Here is a 20,130-nt window from a genome sequence, read left to right as displayed (position 1 = left end):
CTGCCATTATTCCACCAATGAGAGAGATGCACTCTGCCAACACCCGGGACAGGTAGTAGGGTCCCAGGGCAGGGCTTAGCTTCCTCTAGGAGACAGGTCCTCCTGAGGAGGCAGGATCTTTTCTCGTAGCTCTTGCTGAGCCAGCTCCTTGGCATCCATCACACTGCACGGCCTGGGGCGCAGATCACACAGGCTCAAGCTCACTTGAGGGATTTGCCTATCTTCACCTTCATCCAATCCCCTGCTGCAGTTTCTCTTCAGGGAGGAATGGCTCTTCTCAGCAGAGCAGCCAGGCCCTGCATCCAGCCAGCTGCAGCTCTGAACTGACAGGATAAAGAACAGCCGTATCTCTCTGCCTCTGCCTGGAGCCGCTCTGGGCTATCATTTGCTCACAGCCCCCGTGGTTTCCTTTCATACTCCCGAGAACTGCTGGAGATTGGTTATCTGGTCATTGAGATTGTTCTCCAAGGTGGAGCTCACTGCACTGGGTTCCAAGAATTTTTGATACCAAGGGTGACACACACTTCCAAATGGTCTCACATATGTGTGCACACGCAGGCACATGCAGCTAAAGATATACTAACAACTTTGGTACAATGGGCATGGGCACTCTGGAGATAGCCCTTGAACCTGTGGGTCCCAGCAGACCCTCTACAGAATAGTCATCCTCTCTGCTCAGCAGTGCTCCTGGTGGGCCTCAATACTGGGGAGCATTTAGATGAGAAGCCATGTGGGCAACTTCTGGCCTTGAGGCTAGGACCTCAGTTCCTCCCACCTGAACAAAAACAGGCTTGGCTCTCTCCTGCAAGGATGTTCAAGGCCAACCTGGTCTACATAGATAGTGCCAAGACATTCAAGGCTACACAGAGAAACCCTGTCTCAAAAAACAAAAACAAAACAAAAAGAGAAAGGCTCTGAATGGGTTGTCCTTGGTTGCTACAGAGAAAACTGTGTGTCGATGCCAGCTTACAGCAACCATTGGGGTGGCCTAACAAAATAGCTGAATGCCCGGGACAACAGAAACAAACTCCTTGTCCCCAGTAGATGCGGCTCAGGACCTTCTTGTTGCAGTGCTGGGCTTCATCACTCAAGGCCATTCATCTGGGTTCGGCAGCAGCAGCCTGGGCTGATTAAATGCCCTACCAGCCCCTTCTGCTTGTTTCTCAACAAGGTATCAGTCACTCCTCAGACGGCTTTGGCCTTGACAGTGATGAGGGAACCTTTGGCATATCTGCCTAGACACAACAGTTGTCTGGCTGTGTGACCAAGAGAGACTGCAGGGAAAACCGTCAGAGCACACTCTCGGCAGAAGCTGGGGGTTTTCTCCAGCTACGAGCACAGGTCCACCAGCCCCTCTCCTAGCTAACTCTCCCTAGGAACCCCAGTTCTGGCCATTGCCACCTCTTCCCAGAAGCCCTTCCTGATCCGCTCCAGTCAGCCGATGATCTCTACCCTCAGTGCTAATTATGTTGACTGCCTTCCCTCAAGCAAAGGGGCAGTGTCCATATCCCCTACCCCCATGTAACTCTCTCCAACGCCCCCTGGTGGCTGGCTGCATCCTCATCAGGCTGCTTTCTACGTGCCCTCTGTTCTAGTGACCAGGTGAATGGGCAGGAATGAGAAAACTGAAGGCAGATGGAGGGGCGGGAGCCCCAATTAAACTTAAGAGTGAACCTCCTTCTCCAGTTGAGGTGAGCAATAACCAAAGACGGACAGGATCTGAACTGAAATTTGCCTTCGCCACCCAGAGTCACGTAGACTTACCTCTATCGCCATTGAGCTGGCCTCCTAGATGACTGGAGGCCCAGGTCAGAGTGCCCAAGGGGACCTCACTTGCAAGACTGAAACACTATAGACCAGTGTCAAGACAGGGGGTGCTCCTAAGAGGCCCTGGTGCTCCTCTCCCTCCCCCTGTCCACCCCTTCAACCTGGCCTCAGGCTGTCTCTTGCCCATCTTAGAATGTCACGTGGAAGGCAGCTGGCTCACTCTGAGGGGAACTACCTTCCTGGCCTGTGGCTGCTGACCCAGTCACTCCCACATTTGGAAACCTTAATTGACCACTGTGGCCACTGGAAGGCCATGTGGGACTCTAGTCCTCTGAGGCCTCCACTGCTATCTCTCCTATTTTGCCCTCCTCATACCTCCCACTCCCAAGGACAGACCAGTGGATGGAGTCCTCATGTGCAAGATGCAGTGAGGTACAAAATGACAGGACCAGGGGACACGGGAGAGAATCCAGCAGGCACAGACTTAGGTTTGAATGACAGTTCTCTCACTAGCTGGGAGACCTGGGCAAGTTCAATCATCTCCCTTGGCTCGGCTTTTTGTCTTAGGGAAAAAGCCCTCAATACCCTATTCATGAAACTGTTAGGAACATTAAAACAACACAGTTACGCTTTAGAACAATGCCTGGCACACAGCGAGCTTGCAATAAATGGCAACTTAATCACCACCATTCTTTTCATCATTCATCCAACACCTTAATTATTCACAGGTTTCCAGAAACATGAGCTGGACCTTAAGAGATCCTTGGAGTTACTGTCATAGTTCCCTTCCACTTCCAACCCTGAGTGGAATTCACTTGTCCTCACTGCTCAGTGTCAGCCAGGCAGCCATGTGATATGTCAGCGTGGTCTTCAAACCTGTCCCACAGGGCCTCGCCATTCCCACAGCCCTCAGTCATTCCATGACTCATTGCTAAAACCCACCTGGGTCAGTTGTGCCCAGCACTGTGCCAAGATAGACATCATCTCCCTTGCCTGTCCACCATCCATCTGCTGGGGGACATTGACAATAAACACATTAACAAGACAGATACAGAACACATCCTGGAGTTGTCTTGTTAAATCTGGCTGTCTCTCTAAAGGTAGGGTGATTCTAAGCTGCGCTGTGAAATACAGAAGCAAGGGTACGGCTGAAGCATGGATTATGGATTTCAGGACACGCCTTTAATCACACCACAGAACCCAGACCAATTTCCTCCTACCCTCCAGCCAGCTTGGCCAGGAGCACATGACCAAGACATTTACCAGCTCTTCTAGAATGTCTACATCTTGTGCCGTAGGAGAGCATCTCACAGTTACAACTGCCTACCTCTGCTGGTGAGCTCCTGATGAGCCAGGCTCAGCCCCTCACCAGGGCTTCCAGCAGGGCCAGACCAGGCTTCACCACCCTCTGGTGACATGGCTTAGTCATTCACCAAGGAAGGACTGTCCCAATTTGAAAAGGAGCAAAGCACAAGGGTCAGCTGGCTGAGACTCGAGTGAGTGCAGCTTCTTGCCAGAGGCATTGCTTTTACAGCAGCCTGCACAGTCTGCAGCCAGCAATGCACACGCACGCACGAGGCTGACAGTCCATTAGCAGTGGGCATGGAGGAGAGCAGCTGTCAGCCACCTCACCTCAAGGGTCATGGAGAGTGAAGTCAACAGCCTGGACATGTGTTCGGGTGTGAGTCTGTGTATGATTTTTGAAAGACAAACAAAACAGGAAGGGAGGACCAGTCAATACAGCTGAGATGTCACTTAGAAGCCAAACTGTCAGTATGTTCCTTGTACCCTTGGTTCTCTCTGTTGCCAACCCTCAGGAGCAGCTCTGGGAAGCAACTCTCCAACAGAACAGCCATATCCCAGGGTCATCCAGGCTCTCTCTGGAGTGACTCTGGGCTTCAGCATTCTTGACCAGGAACCACTTGTTCTTTTGAATGCCTCTAGTTACAGGAATTTACCACCCACTGGGATGTTCTTGAACACCTCTCTGGCTGTTTCTACTCATGGCTAGAGACATTTCTTTCAACACAAAAGCTTAAACGTGGGGTTGGGTTAAGTCCCACCTGCATGCCCTGGTTTTGCTCTTTGAACACAACGTACCCAGCCGGATCACTCTTCCCCAAGACGGCAGTCTTGGGTCTCCTTCCAAGACAATGTGGTTTTATGTGCCCTCGCCCTTCTTCCAAATGCTTCTTGGACAGGATCCAGTTTGTTAATAGCACCTTCAAAATATGATTCCCACACTGAGAAACTAAAATCTCTGCTGCAGCTGTTACCCATGCAACACACACACACACACACACACGCACGCACATGCACGCACGCACGCACGCACACACACACACCTAGAAATGAAGTTGCCGCCAACTATATCTTTATTCTGCATTCCATATACTGCCAAAGGCACTTCTGAAGTCTGAGTGTGTACCTCTGTGATATGCTCTTAATCTGTCTCCACATTGACTCTTCCCCTGGTGAGCAAGGTGTGCAGGTTCAAGCCTAGCCTATAAAAAATGGCCAATGCAGGGATGACCAGGCCTTCTGCCTCCACGTTCTGGACTATAAATAGCCTTCCTCTTCATCTTGTAGATCACCGTAACCTTCACCAAGGTCATCATTGTCTTAGTCTGAGGTTAGGACCAGATCCCGGGTGTGGGTTTAGTTATTAATACAGAAGTAGCAGTCAGTGAAACAGCATACCCTAGATTCACAAATCAGCCCCTCAGGCTGCAGAGGCCAGCCCTAAGCTTCCAAGGTCTTCTAGGTGGCATGGAAGGGGAGCCACTCAGAGCAGCAGAGGTGGACAGAGACCACAGAAAGGACAGTTCTCTGAGCCGGGACAGAAATGGGCATGAGGTAGGAGGGACCAGTGTACCCCACAGACCCATGGTACCTGTCAGCAGGAAGGGGCATCCTGAACCCTTCAAGAGAAGCAGAGTGAATTCCAGTCCTGAACCCTGGCACCGGGTAGAAGAGAGACAGCCTTACAGCTGGAGAATGGAAGGACCCAAGGCCCACTTAAAATCCCTGACTTTGGCCCCCAGGAGACTGAGGGATCCCTGACGCTAGAGGCATGGGAAGAGCCTGAGGTGACTGGAGTTGGATTCCCTGCTACTCACTGGGTAAGCAGGATAGTCTGACTCAAATGGCAAAGGCGTGTGACCATGCAGCCTAGAGTCATTCATAAAACCGTGCCACAGGCACATTTGCTCTGGTGGCCACAGGTCAGCTCCTTCTTAATCACAGTCCCATGTCTGGGAGACCCGAGAGCATCGCTCTGCATTTATTCATGCTCACTTGTTCTGCTGACCTACCAAAGCGAACTTCTAATTCCTGAGCGTCCTAATTATCAGTCCTTCTAGAAGCCCTTCCTCCGAGGTTCATGGGAGCTTCAATTTGGGCTCTTACGCCAATTGCTAATAACAGGCGTGGAATCTAGCTGGGCAAAGGGCAGAGGGCAGGGCTTGCTCGAATGTGCTGCTGAAGGCTCCCTTCCGGGCTGCCGCTGACATGCCGATCTGTCAGCTCTCTCCCCTGGTGCGTTCAGCCTCAGGAATTTATCTAACTACGGTGATATCCATTCCACATATCTCTGCCTCGTTCATAAGGATATATTGTCAAATGCCTAGCCGAAACATAAACCCACTCCATCTACGACCTGTTCCTAATCCATCAGCATAGTGTCCTAGCCTAAGAAGAATATAAGTAGGGAGGATAAGAGAGAAATGAGGTTAATGTGGTCTGGCCAGCTGGCTCCAAATGGTCCCTGCCACCTTTCCTAAGGTCCCATCCTAGGTAGGGTTACTATTGCTGTGATAAAACCACTATAACCAAAGCAACTTGGGGAGGAAAGAATTTACTTGGCTTACACTTCCACATCACTGTTCATCATTAGAAGACAAGGACATTAGAAACAGGACAGGAACCTGAAGGAGCTGATGCAGAGGCCATGGAGGGGTGCTGCTTACTGGCTTGCTCCCCATGGCTTTCTCAGCCTTTTTTTTGAGGGGGGAATTCGAGTTAGGGTTTCTCTGTGGCTTTGGAGGCTATCCTGGAACTAGCTCTTGTAGACCAAGCTGGTCTCAAACTCAGATATCTGCCTGTCTCTGCTTCCCAAGTGCTGGCATTAAAGGCGTGTGCCACCACCGCCCAGCTCAGCCTGATTTCTTATAGAACCCAGAACCACCACATCAGTCACTAATTAAGAAAATGCCCTACAGGCTTGCCTACAGCCCAGTCCTACAGAGGCATTTTCTCAACTGAGGTTCTCTTCTTTCCAGTGACTCTAGCTTGTGTCAAGTTGACACAAGACCTGCCAACATAGCCCATCAACGCTGCTCAAACAGTTAAGTACCCAGATTCATCACTGCTAATGAGGTGTCCCTCCACCACACTGAACTGTCCCAAAGGCCTGGAATGAGTTTTGTTTTGGAGATAGGGTCTCACTGTGTGTTTCTGGCAGGACTCAAACTCCCAGAGACCCACCAGCCTGTCTCCCAAGTGCTGGAATTAAAAGTGTGCACCACCATGCCTGACTCGCCTGAGATCTCTGGACATTCCCACAGTAAGAGAAGCAGGAGGAAAGCAAAGAAACACCAAGGCACTGATGGATGTTTTCTCATATTTTAATTAACAAATCTATAGGAAACCTTCATTAAATCAGGAGACATAATATAAATTATAGTGGCCTGTATATAAAATGTGGCACCAAATATGGCCTCTGGAGATCATATATAAAAATAGGCATTAAAATCTGTCCCAGAGCATGGTGTAGCAGCTGACACGGTTCTGATGAGGTTAGCCATGTGTCAGGCCTGCACAGTAAAAGCCATTGGTCCTCCAGGTGACAGTGGTCAGCCCCAAAGGCAGGACCCTCAGCAGCACCAAATGTCACAAACCTGGCATGCTGGGAAGAAGAGGAAAGGAATGTCCCTTTCCAAGACTCCTGGACCCCATCCAAGCTCAGGAACCCAGGCTCTCCTTTAGACAAATCATACTGACTACAAAGGAACTCTGGGAAATTTTCAAATGTTTTTCCCAAGGAAGTGACTCAGTGCTAACTCAAGGTCGTTTTCTGCAGGCTGAGACCCTGCAGTGCCCTCCAGGTCAGCCGATCACAGAACAGAGCACAATGAGGATGTGACAATCTCAGTGCAGAAGCTATACTTCCAAGGGTACGACAGGAGGGGGTGAGACACCGGGAGAGGAGGGACCGTACTTCATAGTTCTTTCACTGGCAGGGCTTCTCACTCTGGCTGAGTGTGGCCGGGACTCCTGTCCATTGGTGTGTGCATGCATTCACCAGACCCCTTCTTTGCCCATACTGTGGCTCTGTGGATGGGGACAATATGCCTGACTCGTGTGACTGTTGCCCACAGTCTGGGACTGGGAAACAGATGTAGGGCAGGCAAGAGTAGCGCTGGGGAGGCAGCTGGGAGGAGACAAGGCCTGTGGGCTTTAAATGGCCATCCCACTCCCACTCTGGGTCCCAATAATTATTGCCATCCTAGTGGATTCTACAGAGGGAAGCAGCCCCATGACAGGCTTTACTGAGAACAGATTGCTTGCCACAGCCTCAGGCTTGTCTGTCTTGCTGCAGGGTGAGCTGACATTTTCCTCAACAATGGTGACGAGTGAAAGGAGACATGAAGGACAGAAATGTCTGAACCGCCCACCACCTAGGCAAAAAGCCGGGAGCCACATGGCTGTTAATGAGGGACTTTCTCTATCAGGCAGCACATTCAGGGGACAGGTGCTCCATGTTAATGGGACCTGGCACCAATTATTAGCATCTCCTATGTGCCAAGGTAACAGGACAGCACTGTGCCTTGTCACTGTGGCTCTTCTGGGACACAGCTCCTTCATAAATTGTTAGGGCGTTCTGTTTAGAACAAGGGGAGATGGACCTTCCATCCGAAAGTGGCCCGACAACACCCTCTAGTGGAGATTATAAGAAACACAAGTACAGTATGTCCAATTCATCTTCTGACACGAGAGTGGTTTCAGGGCTCCCCATAAGGAGGGAAACAAATCACACGCAGATTACCTTTACCAAGATAATCCCAACACTTAAGGACAGGCGTTGGCAGCCCATGCTGAGCACCCACCCTGGCCAGGTGTACCCCTTCTCAGTCTCTGCTTTTGCACATTCTAAGGAGGGGCTGTGCTGTGGTGGGAGCTGATTGTCTCCTCAGAGTCTGGGCAGACTGCCTGCTGGTGCCAGGATGATGCCAAAGACGTAGAAAAGCCCCAGCAGGAGGTTGAGCTTGGCTGTCCTCTGGGGCAGCTTGTTGAAGGCCTGGCTGCGGAACTGCCTCTCAAGGGAGAAAGCCATGGGGATGGTGAGCAGGGGCAGCGCCAGGCTGATGCTGCAGTGCGTGGCCAGGATGCTGAAGATCAGGTAGGGCAGAAAGAGCAGCGTGTTGTAGAGCACATATGAGAAGGTGGGCCCAATGAGGATGGCCAGCGTGACGATGCCGGCCTCCTGGTCAGACTCCATGTCCCTGGTGTTGTTGGAATGGAGAATGGCTTCCGTGCTGAGGGCCAGAGGGATGGCATAGACCAGAGGGAAGATGGCCAAGGACCCCACCTGGACAGCATAGGCGAACATCACAGCCAGCGGGCCGAAAGTGATGAGGATGATCAGGTCTCCCAGTGCCACATACTTGAATCCAATTCCTGCAGCCAGAAAAGCCAGAGAGGAGTGTGAATCAAGGGCTGGACACTGAGGGGCTGGCTGTCCAAGAGATGGCCGTGTCTGCTGAGAGGCTGTCAGGATAAGCAATCACTGGGGTACCCAAATGACCCGATACAGACTCAGTTTCTGAGCTCAACGGCCAGGTACCTGCCAAGTTTGCCTTTTAGGTTTTGTCCCTAAAACCAGTTTCTGCCCTGAACTCCCAGTACACAGAGATGAACTCCCAGTGCACAGAGATGAACTCCCAGTACACAGAGATGAACTCCCAGTACACAGAGATGAACTCCCAGTACACACAGATGACCTCCCAGTGCACACAGATGAACTCCCAGTACACAGAGATGAACTCCCAGTACACAGAGATGAACTCCCAGTGCACAGAGATGAACTCCCAGTACACAGAGATGACAGGAGCCCAAGAGCATGGGGAGGCTTTATGATCCACTGCATTAGATTGTCGGTGCCCATAAGATGGCTGCACTCCATCTTGGCTCAAGAGCAGAGAGTTCAAAACTGTCCTCAGTAAGTCATAAGACCTAAAGGTCAAAGGTGTGGCTACAGTAGGCTATAGCTGGGAAGCCTTTGGATCTAATGATGCTATAAGGCATAGCCTCAGAGTATCCAATCACATCTTAACCAGTCTAAAATGACAGATGACAATGATCTGCAGGGAATCCAAAATCATGGGAACCAAGGACCAAGATCTGGCCAATTTCACTTTCGAAGAAGAAGTTGTGGGTCTCTGGCAGCAGATGGAACACTCCGGTTTTTAACATGCAGCGATCTGACAAGGCACCACAGGCATGACCCCTCAGTTCCCTGGCGCCAGGAAGCCGATTCCACACAGCCATGCCTTGGTTATCCGAGGACATATGCCCAGGAGGAAGTTCCCTTGACAGAACACCAGCAGCAAACTAATGAGCCCACCCCCAACTCCCCCAACCCCTGAATACTGCAGGTATTCAGGAAGCCTCCTCCCAGGCCAGGCTAGCACAATGCTACCCCCCATTTCCTTACAGTCACTGACCTACACACCACAACAGGATTCTGGATGAGGAAGAAGTGACCTAGGGCTGGATGATCCAAAGACCCCTCCTTCCGCAAAAAGTGACTCTTTGAGGCAGCTGCTTTTGGAGCCTCAGTCATAAGCACGCTTCCCCAGACACTCTGGGCTCTCTCATTCCTCCTCTGCATCCCCTGACTTTCCACTGCATGGCTGCTTGTCTACCTCTATTGCAAAAGGCACAACTTTTTCTCTTTCTCTTTTCCATCTCCCTTCTCCCAGCAGCTAGAGATTTGCAGCTTGCTTTTCCCTGTTGATCTTCTCTCTGACTCTAATAAAACTGTATTTAAGTTCCAAAGCAAAGCAAAACCAAACAGAATTACTACAGAAACCTGGGTCCCCACCTTAAGCAGCTCCTCCACCAAAGCCAAGCACAAACCATTCAAGGAAGGAGAAAGGTCATAAAATAATCTTGAGTTTATCTGATGCAAGAAAATGACAGAGCCTTTGGAGGGAACACTCTCTCAGTGTGTAAGACATGGCCCTAACCCTCCTGACTCAGAGATGTGACCCACATGGGAATCTCTAACCATTCCCCCCCTCCCAACACCACATTCTGAAGGAGATAGCGGAGTGAAGTACTGGGACCGTTCTCCACGTAGCAGCCAGAATTAATCTGTTAAGACTACATCAAAAAGTTGGCAAGGGCCAGGTGGTAGCACATGGCTGTAACACTGGCACTTGGAAGACAGAGGCAGGATGATCATGAGTTTCTAGCCAGCCTGGCTACAAACAAAGAGGCTAACTCAGGGAGGAAGCTGGCAAAGGCACAGAGCCACTTCAGTCTTATGCTGCTGTGGGAATATGAACAGTACAAGTACTTCTGAAAGGGGTTGGCAGCTCTTTGTAGAATTAAACTTCACCCAGTGGAGGTCACAACAGTTTCATTTCCAGGAATTTACTCAAGAGAAATGAAAACAAATACTCATAAAGACTTGAACACGAATGCTCAGTCACAATAGAAAAACAGCTACAACCCAGAGGGCCCTGAACAGGTGAGCAGAACACAGTGGGGTGTGCCTCTCAACAGATGCTGTTCAACAATAAAAAGGAGCAGTGACATGAGTGACAACACAGTGAGCTTCAAAAACATCACATTGGGCAAAAGAAGCCAGACTCAGACATGGAAGCCCACACGTTTAATCCCAGCCCTTGGGAGGCAGAGGCAGGTGGATCTCTGTGAGTTGGAAGCCAGCCTGGTCTACATAGTGAATTCTAGGCTAGCCAGAGCCATTTAGAGAGACCTTGTTTCAAAAGGAAACAAAATCCCAAAACAGCAAGTACAAAAACACCAAAGTTCATATTGCAATAAAGCACAAGTAGTCCATATAGAATGGGTTCCTCTACGTGATGCTCTAGACCACACAGAACTAATCTGAGGAAAAGAAACTAGAAGAGCAGTTGCCTGTGCATAGAGATGTGGATGGGTGGGGTGGGGCTGGTGTGAAGAGCCCAAGGACGCCCTGGGAAATGCAGGGACTACGGACGTTCATCACATCTGTCAAGTGTGGTGATAAATTATTCATGATTTAATAAGGATTGCCTGAAAGATCAGAGAAGCAAAGCAGCCAGCCACTGCTCTTACCTCCACCTCAGGCTGAAAGGGGGCTGTCCTGTCCTCAATGTGGCTGGAGAATAAGTCTCTGAGACTGAATACTGAATGCCTGGCTCCTATCTTATGTACCTCTCTAGAGCTGGGATTAAAGGTGTGGGATTCCAAGTGCTGAGGATCTCCTTTGTATAAGCTGTTTCTCTTTTAGACTGATTTACTTTAATGTAACTGGATGACCTCGAACTCACAGAGATCCATCTACATCTGTCTCCTGTGTCCTGGGTTTAAAGGTGTGTGCCACCACTGCCCAGTTTCTATAGCTAACTAGTGTGGCTGGCTTTGCATTCTGATACCTCAGGCAAGCTTCATAAAATCATAAATAAATAATATATCACCACAATTCCCCTTTTTTGTCTAATATGAAACAAACACACTTCACTGCATGTCAGTTCTGTACCAGTAAAAGTCAATGTTAAAAGGAAATCTAGCCGGACGCACGCCTTTAATCCCAGCACTCGGGAGGCAGAGGCAGGCGGATCTCTGTGAGTTCGAGGCCAGCCTGGTCTACAAGAGCTAGTTCCAGGACAGCCTCCAAACTAACAGAGAAACCCTGTCTCGAAAAAAAAAAAAAAAAAAAAAAAAAAAAAAAAAAAAAAGGAAATCTAAAGATGGGCAGTGTGGTACACACCTTTAATCCCGGCACTCTGAGAGAGGCAGATCTCTAAGAGCGAGGCCGAGGCCAGCCTGAACTACAGAGTGAGTTCCAGGACAGCCAGGACTACACAGAGAAACCCTGTGTCAGAAGAAAAAAAGGAGAAGAGGAGGAAGAGGAGGAGGAGGAGGAGGAGGAGGAGGAGGAGGAGGAGGAGGAGGAGGAATCTACAGGGCTGGAGAGATATCTCAGTGGTTAGGAGCACTGGCTGCTCTTCCAGAGGACCCAGGTCCAGTTCCCAGCACAAGGCAGCTCACAACAGCCTGTAACTCCACTTTCTGGGGATCTGAGGCTCTTCTGACTCTGCAGAAACCTGCACATACCTGGTATACATATATACATGTAGGCAAAACACATGTACACATAAAGTAAAAATAAACATTTAAAAAGATAAGTGAGATTATCTCAATACATGCCAATCTTAGTTGTTCGCTCCATGAGTAACTTACGTGTGTAGCATGTGTTGTGCACACACGTGCAGTTAACTTACGTGTGTAGCATGTGCTGTGCACACATGTGCAGTTGTGCTAACTGTTGTGCATGTGTATGCCTCCCTCTATCACACTCGACCTTGTTTGAATTGTGTTGGGGGTCACTTGGAAGTCCAGGCTGCCTCTGCTTCCTGTGTTGGGATTATAGACACAGTTAACTGTAGCATCACCTGGCTAACTGTATAATTTTAAACAAGATAGAAATCCAAGCCTCAGCCGGGCGTTGGTGGCACACACCTTTAATCCCAGCACTCAGGAAGCAGAGGCAGGCGGATCTCTGTGAGTTGGAGACCAGCCTGGTCTACAGAGTTCCAGGACAGCCTCCAAAGCCACAGAGAAACCCTGTCTCAAAAAAAAAAAAAAGAAATCCAAGCCTCCCAAAGCAGGTGACAAGGGAGGTCAGAGTAAGCCACACAGAGATGGGAAAGAGCATTGCAAACAGAGGCTGGCACCTGTAAAGTGCAGACCTTGACATTCTAGGTCCAAGAGGAAGATGAGGGCAGGTGAGAACTGGGGAGGCCAGGGGTATGCAGATAATGCGGCGTCCTGGCTGTCACTATAAGGACTTAGCTCTCCTCTGATTGAGGTAGGAGCCACTGAAGAGTGTTAAACGGAGGGCTGCCAGCGCCTTCCACTAACAGGGTTACTGTGGGTAATGATCTGGCAATAGCCTGAAAGGGAGGAGGGCAAATGCAGAGAGACCATTAGGAGCTTCTGCAGTCCTCCAGGGAAGGGGGTCATGGTAGAAGCAGGACATGGGGAGAAGTGGTCAGATCTCAGACGGATTTTTTAACAGAAATGCAACTTGCTGGTGCCAGATATAAGAAGAGTCCAGGCAGGTAGATCTCTGGTTTACAAAGCAAGTTCCAAGACAGCCATGGCTATACAGAGAAACCCTGTCTCAAACAAACAAACAAAGAAGGATGCCCATGGCTTTGGGTCTAAAGAGCTAGAAGGATGAAGTTATGAGTGGGCTGGGGTGCAATGGGAGTGCCTCCCTAGCATGTGACCCCCTACACACAAACACATTAAAAAAAAAAAAAAAAAAAAAAAAAAAGAGGAGAAAAAAATGCCACTGAATAAAATGGGAAAGTACATAGGAGGCAAATGTCCTTGGAGAGATGACCAGGAATTTGACTTGAGACATGCTCTAGGAGTGAGCAAGAGCTGGGTGTGGTGGCAGGTAAGGCCCACACTGAGCAGAGCACTGGATGCTGTCCAGTCCCAGCATCTACACCCCAAAAGACTGTCAGATGCAAGTCTGGAGTTTCCCAGCCTAGAGCATGAGAGTCACCGGCTCAACAAGTGAGACTGGCTATAAAAGGAACCAAGGGAAAAGAAGAGACAGGACTGAGCTCTGGAGGCTGCACAGTAGGAAGCCAAGAGCAATGGAAACGGCCCCCAGTGTGTTCTGGCGACAGACTGATGCCCACCACCTGGGCCTCATTCTCCTCTGGACTACACTGGGAAGAGACCTTTGCACTTTCGACCCTTCAGCCAGGGCCGGTTTTGTTTCCTTCAAGTCTTGGTTAAAATATCACTTAAATAAGGAGAATGCCTTGGTCTGGAGAAGAATTCCCAAGGGGTGTGTAGTTGGTCCCTGGGCTGGTGGAATATTTTGTCTTTAACATCTATTTTTATTTATGTGTATGCGTCAGTGTGGGCGGATGGAACACACATGTAGTTACCTGTGGAGACCAGAAGATGCCAGATCCTGTGGAGCTGGAGTTACACAGGAGGCTCCAAGTGGCCTGTGTGGTGCTGGAAGTCAAACCTGGTGCAGCAAGCACTAGATCTGCCAAGCCAGTGACAGAATGTTCAAGACGAGTGGAGCCTTAGTAGGAGGCCTTCTAGTCACTCAGGGGTGTGTACTTGGAGGAGACGTTGGGACCCGAGTCCAGCCCACCTCCTTCTCTATTCATTCCCAGACCCAAGATAAATGGACTTCCTCAGCTATGGCTTCCTGCTGCATGTACTATCTTGCCAAAAACCAAAATGTCACAGGTCAAACAATCATAAACAGAAGCCTTTAAAATTAAATAAACCTTTCCTCATTTTAAATCAATTAACTCGAGTATTTCGTTACAGTAACAGAAAGTTGACTAACAGAGGGCCTCTTTCCTTCACCACCAACTTACACTTTCTACCAGTGTTCTACAGGTTTCCCTTATCAAACTTTTTTGTTTTTGAGACAGAACCTCACTGTGTAGACTTGTTCAAACCTTCCTGATCAGTCAGTCTCCCAGTGCAGGTATTACAAGTTTGGACCACGATACTCGGCCTCTATCAAACTTCCTGTTCCTTTGTCTTGAGACAAGGTCTAACCTAGAACTCACTATATAGACCAATCTGGCCTCAGACTCACAGAGATCTGCCTGCCTCTGCCTCAACTTCCTTAATTGCCCTAAATTTACAACTGGCTGCCGGGCAACTGCAGTCTCTTGATTTTCTTCCCACTCCTTCCTTCTCCTTCACATGGTCCTCACCTTCCCTCCTCTCAGGCTAGAACTGCTGCTTTCTCACTAACTCTAGTGGCTCCCAAATCCCTGTCTCTCTAGCCCAGGCCTCCTCCGTTAGCCACCGCCCAGCTCACACTCTCCACTTGGAGCTCTAACATTAAGATGTCTCTAGCCCAGGCCTCCTCCATTAACCACCGCCCAGCTCACACTCTCCACTTGGAGCTCTAACATTAAGATGTCTCTAGCCCAGGCCTCCTCCGTTAGCCACCGCCCAGCTCACACTCTCCACTTAGAGCTCTAGCATTATGATGTCCAAAGTGGATCTCCTGACTTCCCTCCAAAAACCCATTCTAGCCTTGCCTTTCTCCCGTCTGGCACGACGACATCAACTATACCCTTCCAGTGGCTCAGGCCAAACCTTCTGAGTTAAACTTAATTCTGTGGTAACCCTACCCAAGACCAGTCTACTGGAAAACAATGTCTACCTCCAAAGTCAATTCAGAACCTGCCTTTCTGTGGCCACCACCTGGGTGCAAGCCACCAAACACCTTGCCTGAATGGCTCAAGGCCTCTGACTCGGTCTTTGTTCTCCCATCCTGCCCACCCTATTTATCCATCCCCAATACCATAGCCAGAGAGACTCTTTCAAGCTATGATGTCACACTGCTGTTCAAAGCCTTGCAATGGTCCCTGCACTTTAAAATCCACAGGCCCAAAGGGAGGACCTGCCAATACAGTCTGCAAGCCTCCCACCCTCCCAGGACACACCCCTCTTCCTCTAGCTACCTGGACTACCTCCTTCATGCACACAGTGGGTTTCTTCCTCTTCCTCAAAGTCATCAGGCATTTTGGCATTTGTTGTCCCCAAACCTAGAGTTCTACTCCCAGACACCTACACGCCAAACCCATCATCTCTCACTACCTTCAATCTAGCTCAGGTATGACCTCCTTAGTGAGGTCCCTGCCAACCAAACTACTTAAAATCGTCATCAGTGTCCCCTTCTCTGCCCTGTCACCATAGCACTTACCACCTCTTACACCCAGTTATGTGCCGCATCACACTTCAGTTAATGATGGGCCAGATACACAGTGGTCCCAAGAGAATAAAACAGAAGATGACAAAATGAAAAATTAAATGCCTACATCAACGGTTTACATAGTTACCACTATGCTTTCTTATTACATGTTAAACTTTTTTTTTATTTTGAGTGCATGCACATGTGTTAGACAGGTTTGAAGACAGCTTTTGGAAGTTGGTTCTCTCCTAACTTGGGGGTCCTGGAGATCAAACTCAAGTCATCAGGCTTAGCAGTAGGTGTCTTTATCCACTGAGCCATTTTGCCAGCCCACATTATGTTGTTTTAGATTTAATGTGTATGTGTATCTCTGTGCATATGTGTGCTGATGCCTACTGAGGCCACAGGGGGATCCCCTGGAGCTGAAGTCAAGTGTGTTTGTGTGGTGCCCAACATGGGTGCTGGGAACTGAACATGAGTCCTCTGCAAGAACAGTAAGAGACCTTTCTCCTCTCGCTCTCTCCTCCTCTCTCTCTCTCTCATTCAACCTAGTTTCCTGCATTTGGGGAAATCACGGGGGTCTGCTCAGCACATCTGGAGTGCAGTGGTGAAGATTCGCTCTAAGAGGGCCACTTTGTGGTCATGGTATCTCCCCCATTTATGTATTTTATGTATATGAGTGCTATCTGAATATATGCCTGCACGCCAGAAGAAGACAGATACCATTATAGATAGTTGTGAGACACCATGTGGTGGCTGGGAATTGAACTCAAGACCTCTGGAAGAGCAGCCAGTGCTCTTAACCACACAGCCATCTCTCCAGCCCCCGAAGAAAGAGATCTTTAAGGCTAAGCCATGTCTCTAGCTGGTAAGTTCCAAACCCGGGTCTTCACAACTTAAGGTTTTCAAAGTATACACGGCACATACATTTTGGATTTCCAGCAATTGGCCTAATTTAGTAAAGCGTCTTTGACACTTGTACAATTCCTATGTACAGTAGCAGTTTCCAGTTAATGCAGTTGGGACTTTAGAGCAGGAAACAGACCAGTTCTTACCTCCTGTGTAGAGAAAGGAACCAGACAGGCCTCCAAAGTAGATGAGAGCCAAGTGCTCCAGTTTCAGGGTGGACAGGTAGTAGAGGCAAGCGGCACAGACACAGCCCAAGGTGTAGAGGAAGACTCCAAATCGAACAACATCCTGGGGCTCCAAGATCCGGTCCACCAGAGTCCTGTCATCACTCTTTTTGTGATCAATGCCCTTGGAAAAGTCATAGTAAGTGTTGACCAAATTTCCGGCCCCGTGCACAGCCAGGACAGCCACTGCACAACCCACCAACAGCCTGGGATCCAGGACACCCTGGGATCTGTAGGCCAAGGCACTGCCCAGGGCCACAGGGGTGAGTGAGGCACTGAAGCTCCAGGGCCTCAGGGCCAGCACATAGGAGGCGCACTTCTGTCTCCAGGAACGCTGTGGAAGCCTGTCCTGCTCGGGCCACTCGTCCCCCGGCGGGTCCCCGTCCCCGACCTTGGTCGTCTCTCCTGCCTGGATATTAATCTTCTCCCCCGGGGCCTGCAACGCAGCCATGGAAGCTACACGTGGCTAAAGTCAATTCTAAAAGAGAGCCACTCACGGGGACCGCCCCGGGACGAAGATAGGCGGGGCGGCCTGGCCTGACCTTCCTTTTCCGCCCCCGGACAGGGTTTGGGCGGCAGTGAAAACGGGGCACGGCAGAGAGCAGGCCATGCACCCCCACGGGGCGGGCGGCACTGCCCGACCACCTGTCACCTGCGCGAGGCCTGTGGGGCTCCCTGTCCCGCACCACAACTCAACTACCCGCCACAGCCTGCGGCCTCCAGCGGGCCGCCGGCGCCGCCATCTTGTGCATCGGCCTCAAGAGGCCGGCCCGGAAACCCAGGCCCGGGGCCCGCAGGGCCGGGAGAAGGCCGAGAGGGGTGTGGTCGGAGAGGGGCGTGGTCAAGAAGCTAGAGCCCAGGTTCAACAAATGAACTAACAGCAAGAGTAGTTTAGCATTCCAAGAATTTCAGGGCGTGTCGTTTTGCGATGTACTTGACTGGTTCACTTACTGTTTAAGACTCATTGTGATGGGGATGATGGTTACCCCAGTAAATCCTACGTTGAAAATACTGTGTGCGAGCCGAGCCTGGTGGTGCATCTCTGTGGTTGTAGAACTTGGTAGGAAGAAAGTTCAAGGACATCCCTTATAATATAGTAAGTTCGAAGCCAGTCCAGGCTGCATGAGACCCTGTCTTTTTTTTTTTTTTTTGCCGGGGGAGGGGGTTCTCTGTTTAGCTTTGGATGCAGTCCTGGCACTCGCTCTGTAGACCAGGCTGGTCTCAAACTCACAGAGATCCGCCTGCCTCTGCCTCCCGAGTGCTGGGATTAAAGGCATGCGCCACCAACGTCCGGGTGGCTTTTTGTTTGTTTCTTTGAAAACAGGGCCAGGCCTTAAGAAATGGTTCACTGGTTAAGAGCACTATCTGCCTTTCCAGAGAACCTGGGTTCGATTCCCAGCACCCAGAAGGCAGCTCAAAACCACCTCTCAATGCAGTTCCAGAGGATCTTGTGCCTTCTTCTGGCCTCTGAGGGCACCAGGCACACACAGGGTAAGCATTCGTGCAAGAAGATCACAGTAGATATACATGCAGCCAAAACACCCATTCACATAAAATCCAATAATAAAGGGATAGGGACCAGTAGCCCAGTTTGGCCCAGAACAGGCAAAATAGCCCATAATAACCTTGAAACTCTGAACCCTCCTTAAACTTTGTCCAACGCCCTGAGCGCTTATATTATAAACACTCACCCACACACTTGCCTTGGTGTGGTACCAAGGATTCTGCACACTAAGCAGATAATCTGCCATGCGAACTACATCCCAATCCTACAATTAGCAGGCTGTAGTGAGCTACCTAATATGGGAACTGAAGCTCGTCCTCTGAAAAAACAGCCGGTACTCAACCAAGGAGCCATCCCTCCACTCCTTATTTCAAGTTTTACATTTTAAATTAATGTTATTTTTCTCTTCCAAATGTTTATTTATGGAGGAGGTGCAGGTGTGCTGGCAGAGGACAACTTGCAGGGTTAGGTTCTCTCCATGCACCAGGTGAGTTCTGGGGTTTGAACTCAGGTCTTCAAATTTGGTGACAAGTGCCTTTATCCTGGGCCATCTTGATGGCCCTGCTCAGTAGACCAGGCTGGCCTTGAACTCACAGAGATCCACCTGTCTCTGCCTCCTGAGTGCTGGGATTAAAGCCATGTGCCACCACCGCCCAGATCCTCTCTTACTTTTTGACACAGCATCAACTGTACCCTGGAACTCAAGATCCCCAGGCTTCAGTTGTACAAGTGCCAGGATCACAGGTGTATAAACATTTGCAAATAAGGTAAAGGCTCCCAATTAGTAAAAAAAATGTTTTTAAATTTAAAAACTGATACATTTCTTATATATTAAATTGGAGAATTGTCAAACACACACATATGTATATTTTGAGACAGGGTTTGTTGTGCCCAAATTCTGAACCCCAAAATCACCAAGAGACCTATTCTGATGCAAAAGCAAAGAGTCTTTTACTGTTTAACGAGTTAAGATTAACTCCAGGCCCATCGTTGGTGGTGCACGCCTTTAATCCCAGCATTTGGGAAGCAGAGGCAGGTGGATCTCTGTGAGTTCAAGGCCAGCCTGGTCTACAGAGTAAGTGCCAGGACAGGCTCCAAAGCTACACAGAGAAATCCTGTCTCAAAAAACAAAACAAAACAAAGATTAACTCGTCCGTCCAACAGGGCAGCTGGCTTGAGAAGGACCCTGAGAAACCTTGAGGTGGGAATTCGTTGGGCAGAGTAAGGGGAGTGTCTAGGGGTGTGCAACAGTCTCAGGACTGGTGCACTCTGGGCCTAGGTGACCTGTCCTGTGTTGACTGGTCAATTGGTTGTTATGGCCTATAGGCTCTCCCAGGGCAGTTGCTATGCTCTGCACATCACTGTTACACTACTTTTACTGTAAAGCACGCCCAGAGACCGCCAACTAACTTCTGACTGGTTCCCTGCCATGTGGAGGGTACCTGACTTCCTAGTTACTCGGAGGTCCGTCAAGGTCAGGCAAGCAGGTGTTGCTGGGTCTTTTCTGCAGCCTGTCATGGCTGCTAAAGCAGGGGGCTGGGTGAGGGTCTAGTCCCTTCAGGCTGAGGAACCTGCCTGACTCCATTTTGAAGGTAGGGGTTCTTATGCTGATTGTTAAAAATAAGTTTTCATTTACTGTAAGAACTGAGTTGCTGTTTTTAATCTATTTCCTGGAGCCTGCCTGATCTGTCACAAGCCATGACCTTGACTTGTGTCTGAAAATACCCTGACCATCC

The 20,130-nt window shown here is 49.7% G+C and overlaps 1 protein-coding gene across 1 annotated transcript; it reads right to left on the bottom strand.

Moving 5' to 3' along the window:
• Positions 1–6,374: 6,374 nt before the first annotated feature.
• On the bottom strand, positions 6,375–17,675 carry Ubiad1 (UbiA prenyltransferase domain containing 1). The gene is made up of 2 exons (XM_027398205.2): positions 16,813–17,675; positions 6,375–8,445 (listed from the first exon to the last, which is right to left on the bottom strand). Exons 1-2 carry the CDS (start codon positions 17,339–17,341, stop codon positions 7,958–7,960), a joined length of 1,017 nt encoding a protein of 338 aa, XP_027254006.1. The 5' UTR covers positions 17,342–17,675; the 3' UTR covers positions 6,375–7,957.
• Between the last annotated feature and the right edge of the window lie 2,455 nt (positions 17,676–20,130).

This window comes from Cricetulus griseus, chromosome 2 (assembly GCF_003668045.3).
Source record: "Cricetulus griseus strain 17A/GY chromosome 2, alternate assembly CriGri-PICRH-1.0, whole genome shotgun sequence".
Lineage (NCBI taxonomy): Eukaryota > Metazoa > Chordata > Mammalia > Rodentia > Cricetidae > Cricetulus > Cricetulus griseus.
This window is presented reverse-complemented; position numbering and strand designations above follow the sequence as displayed.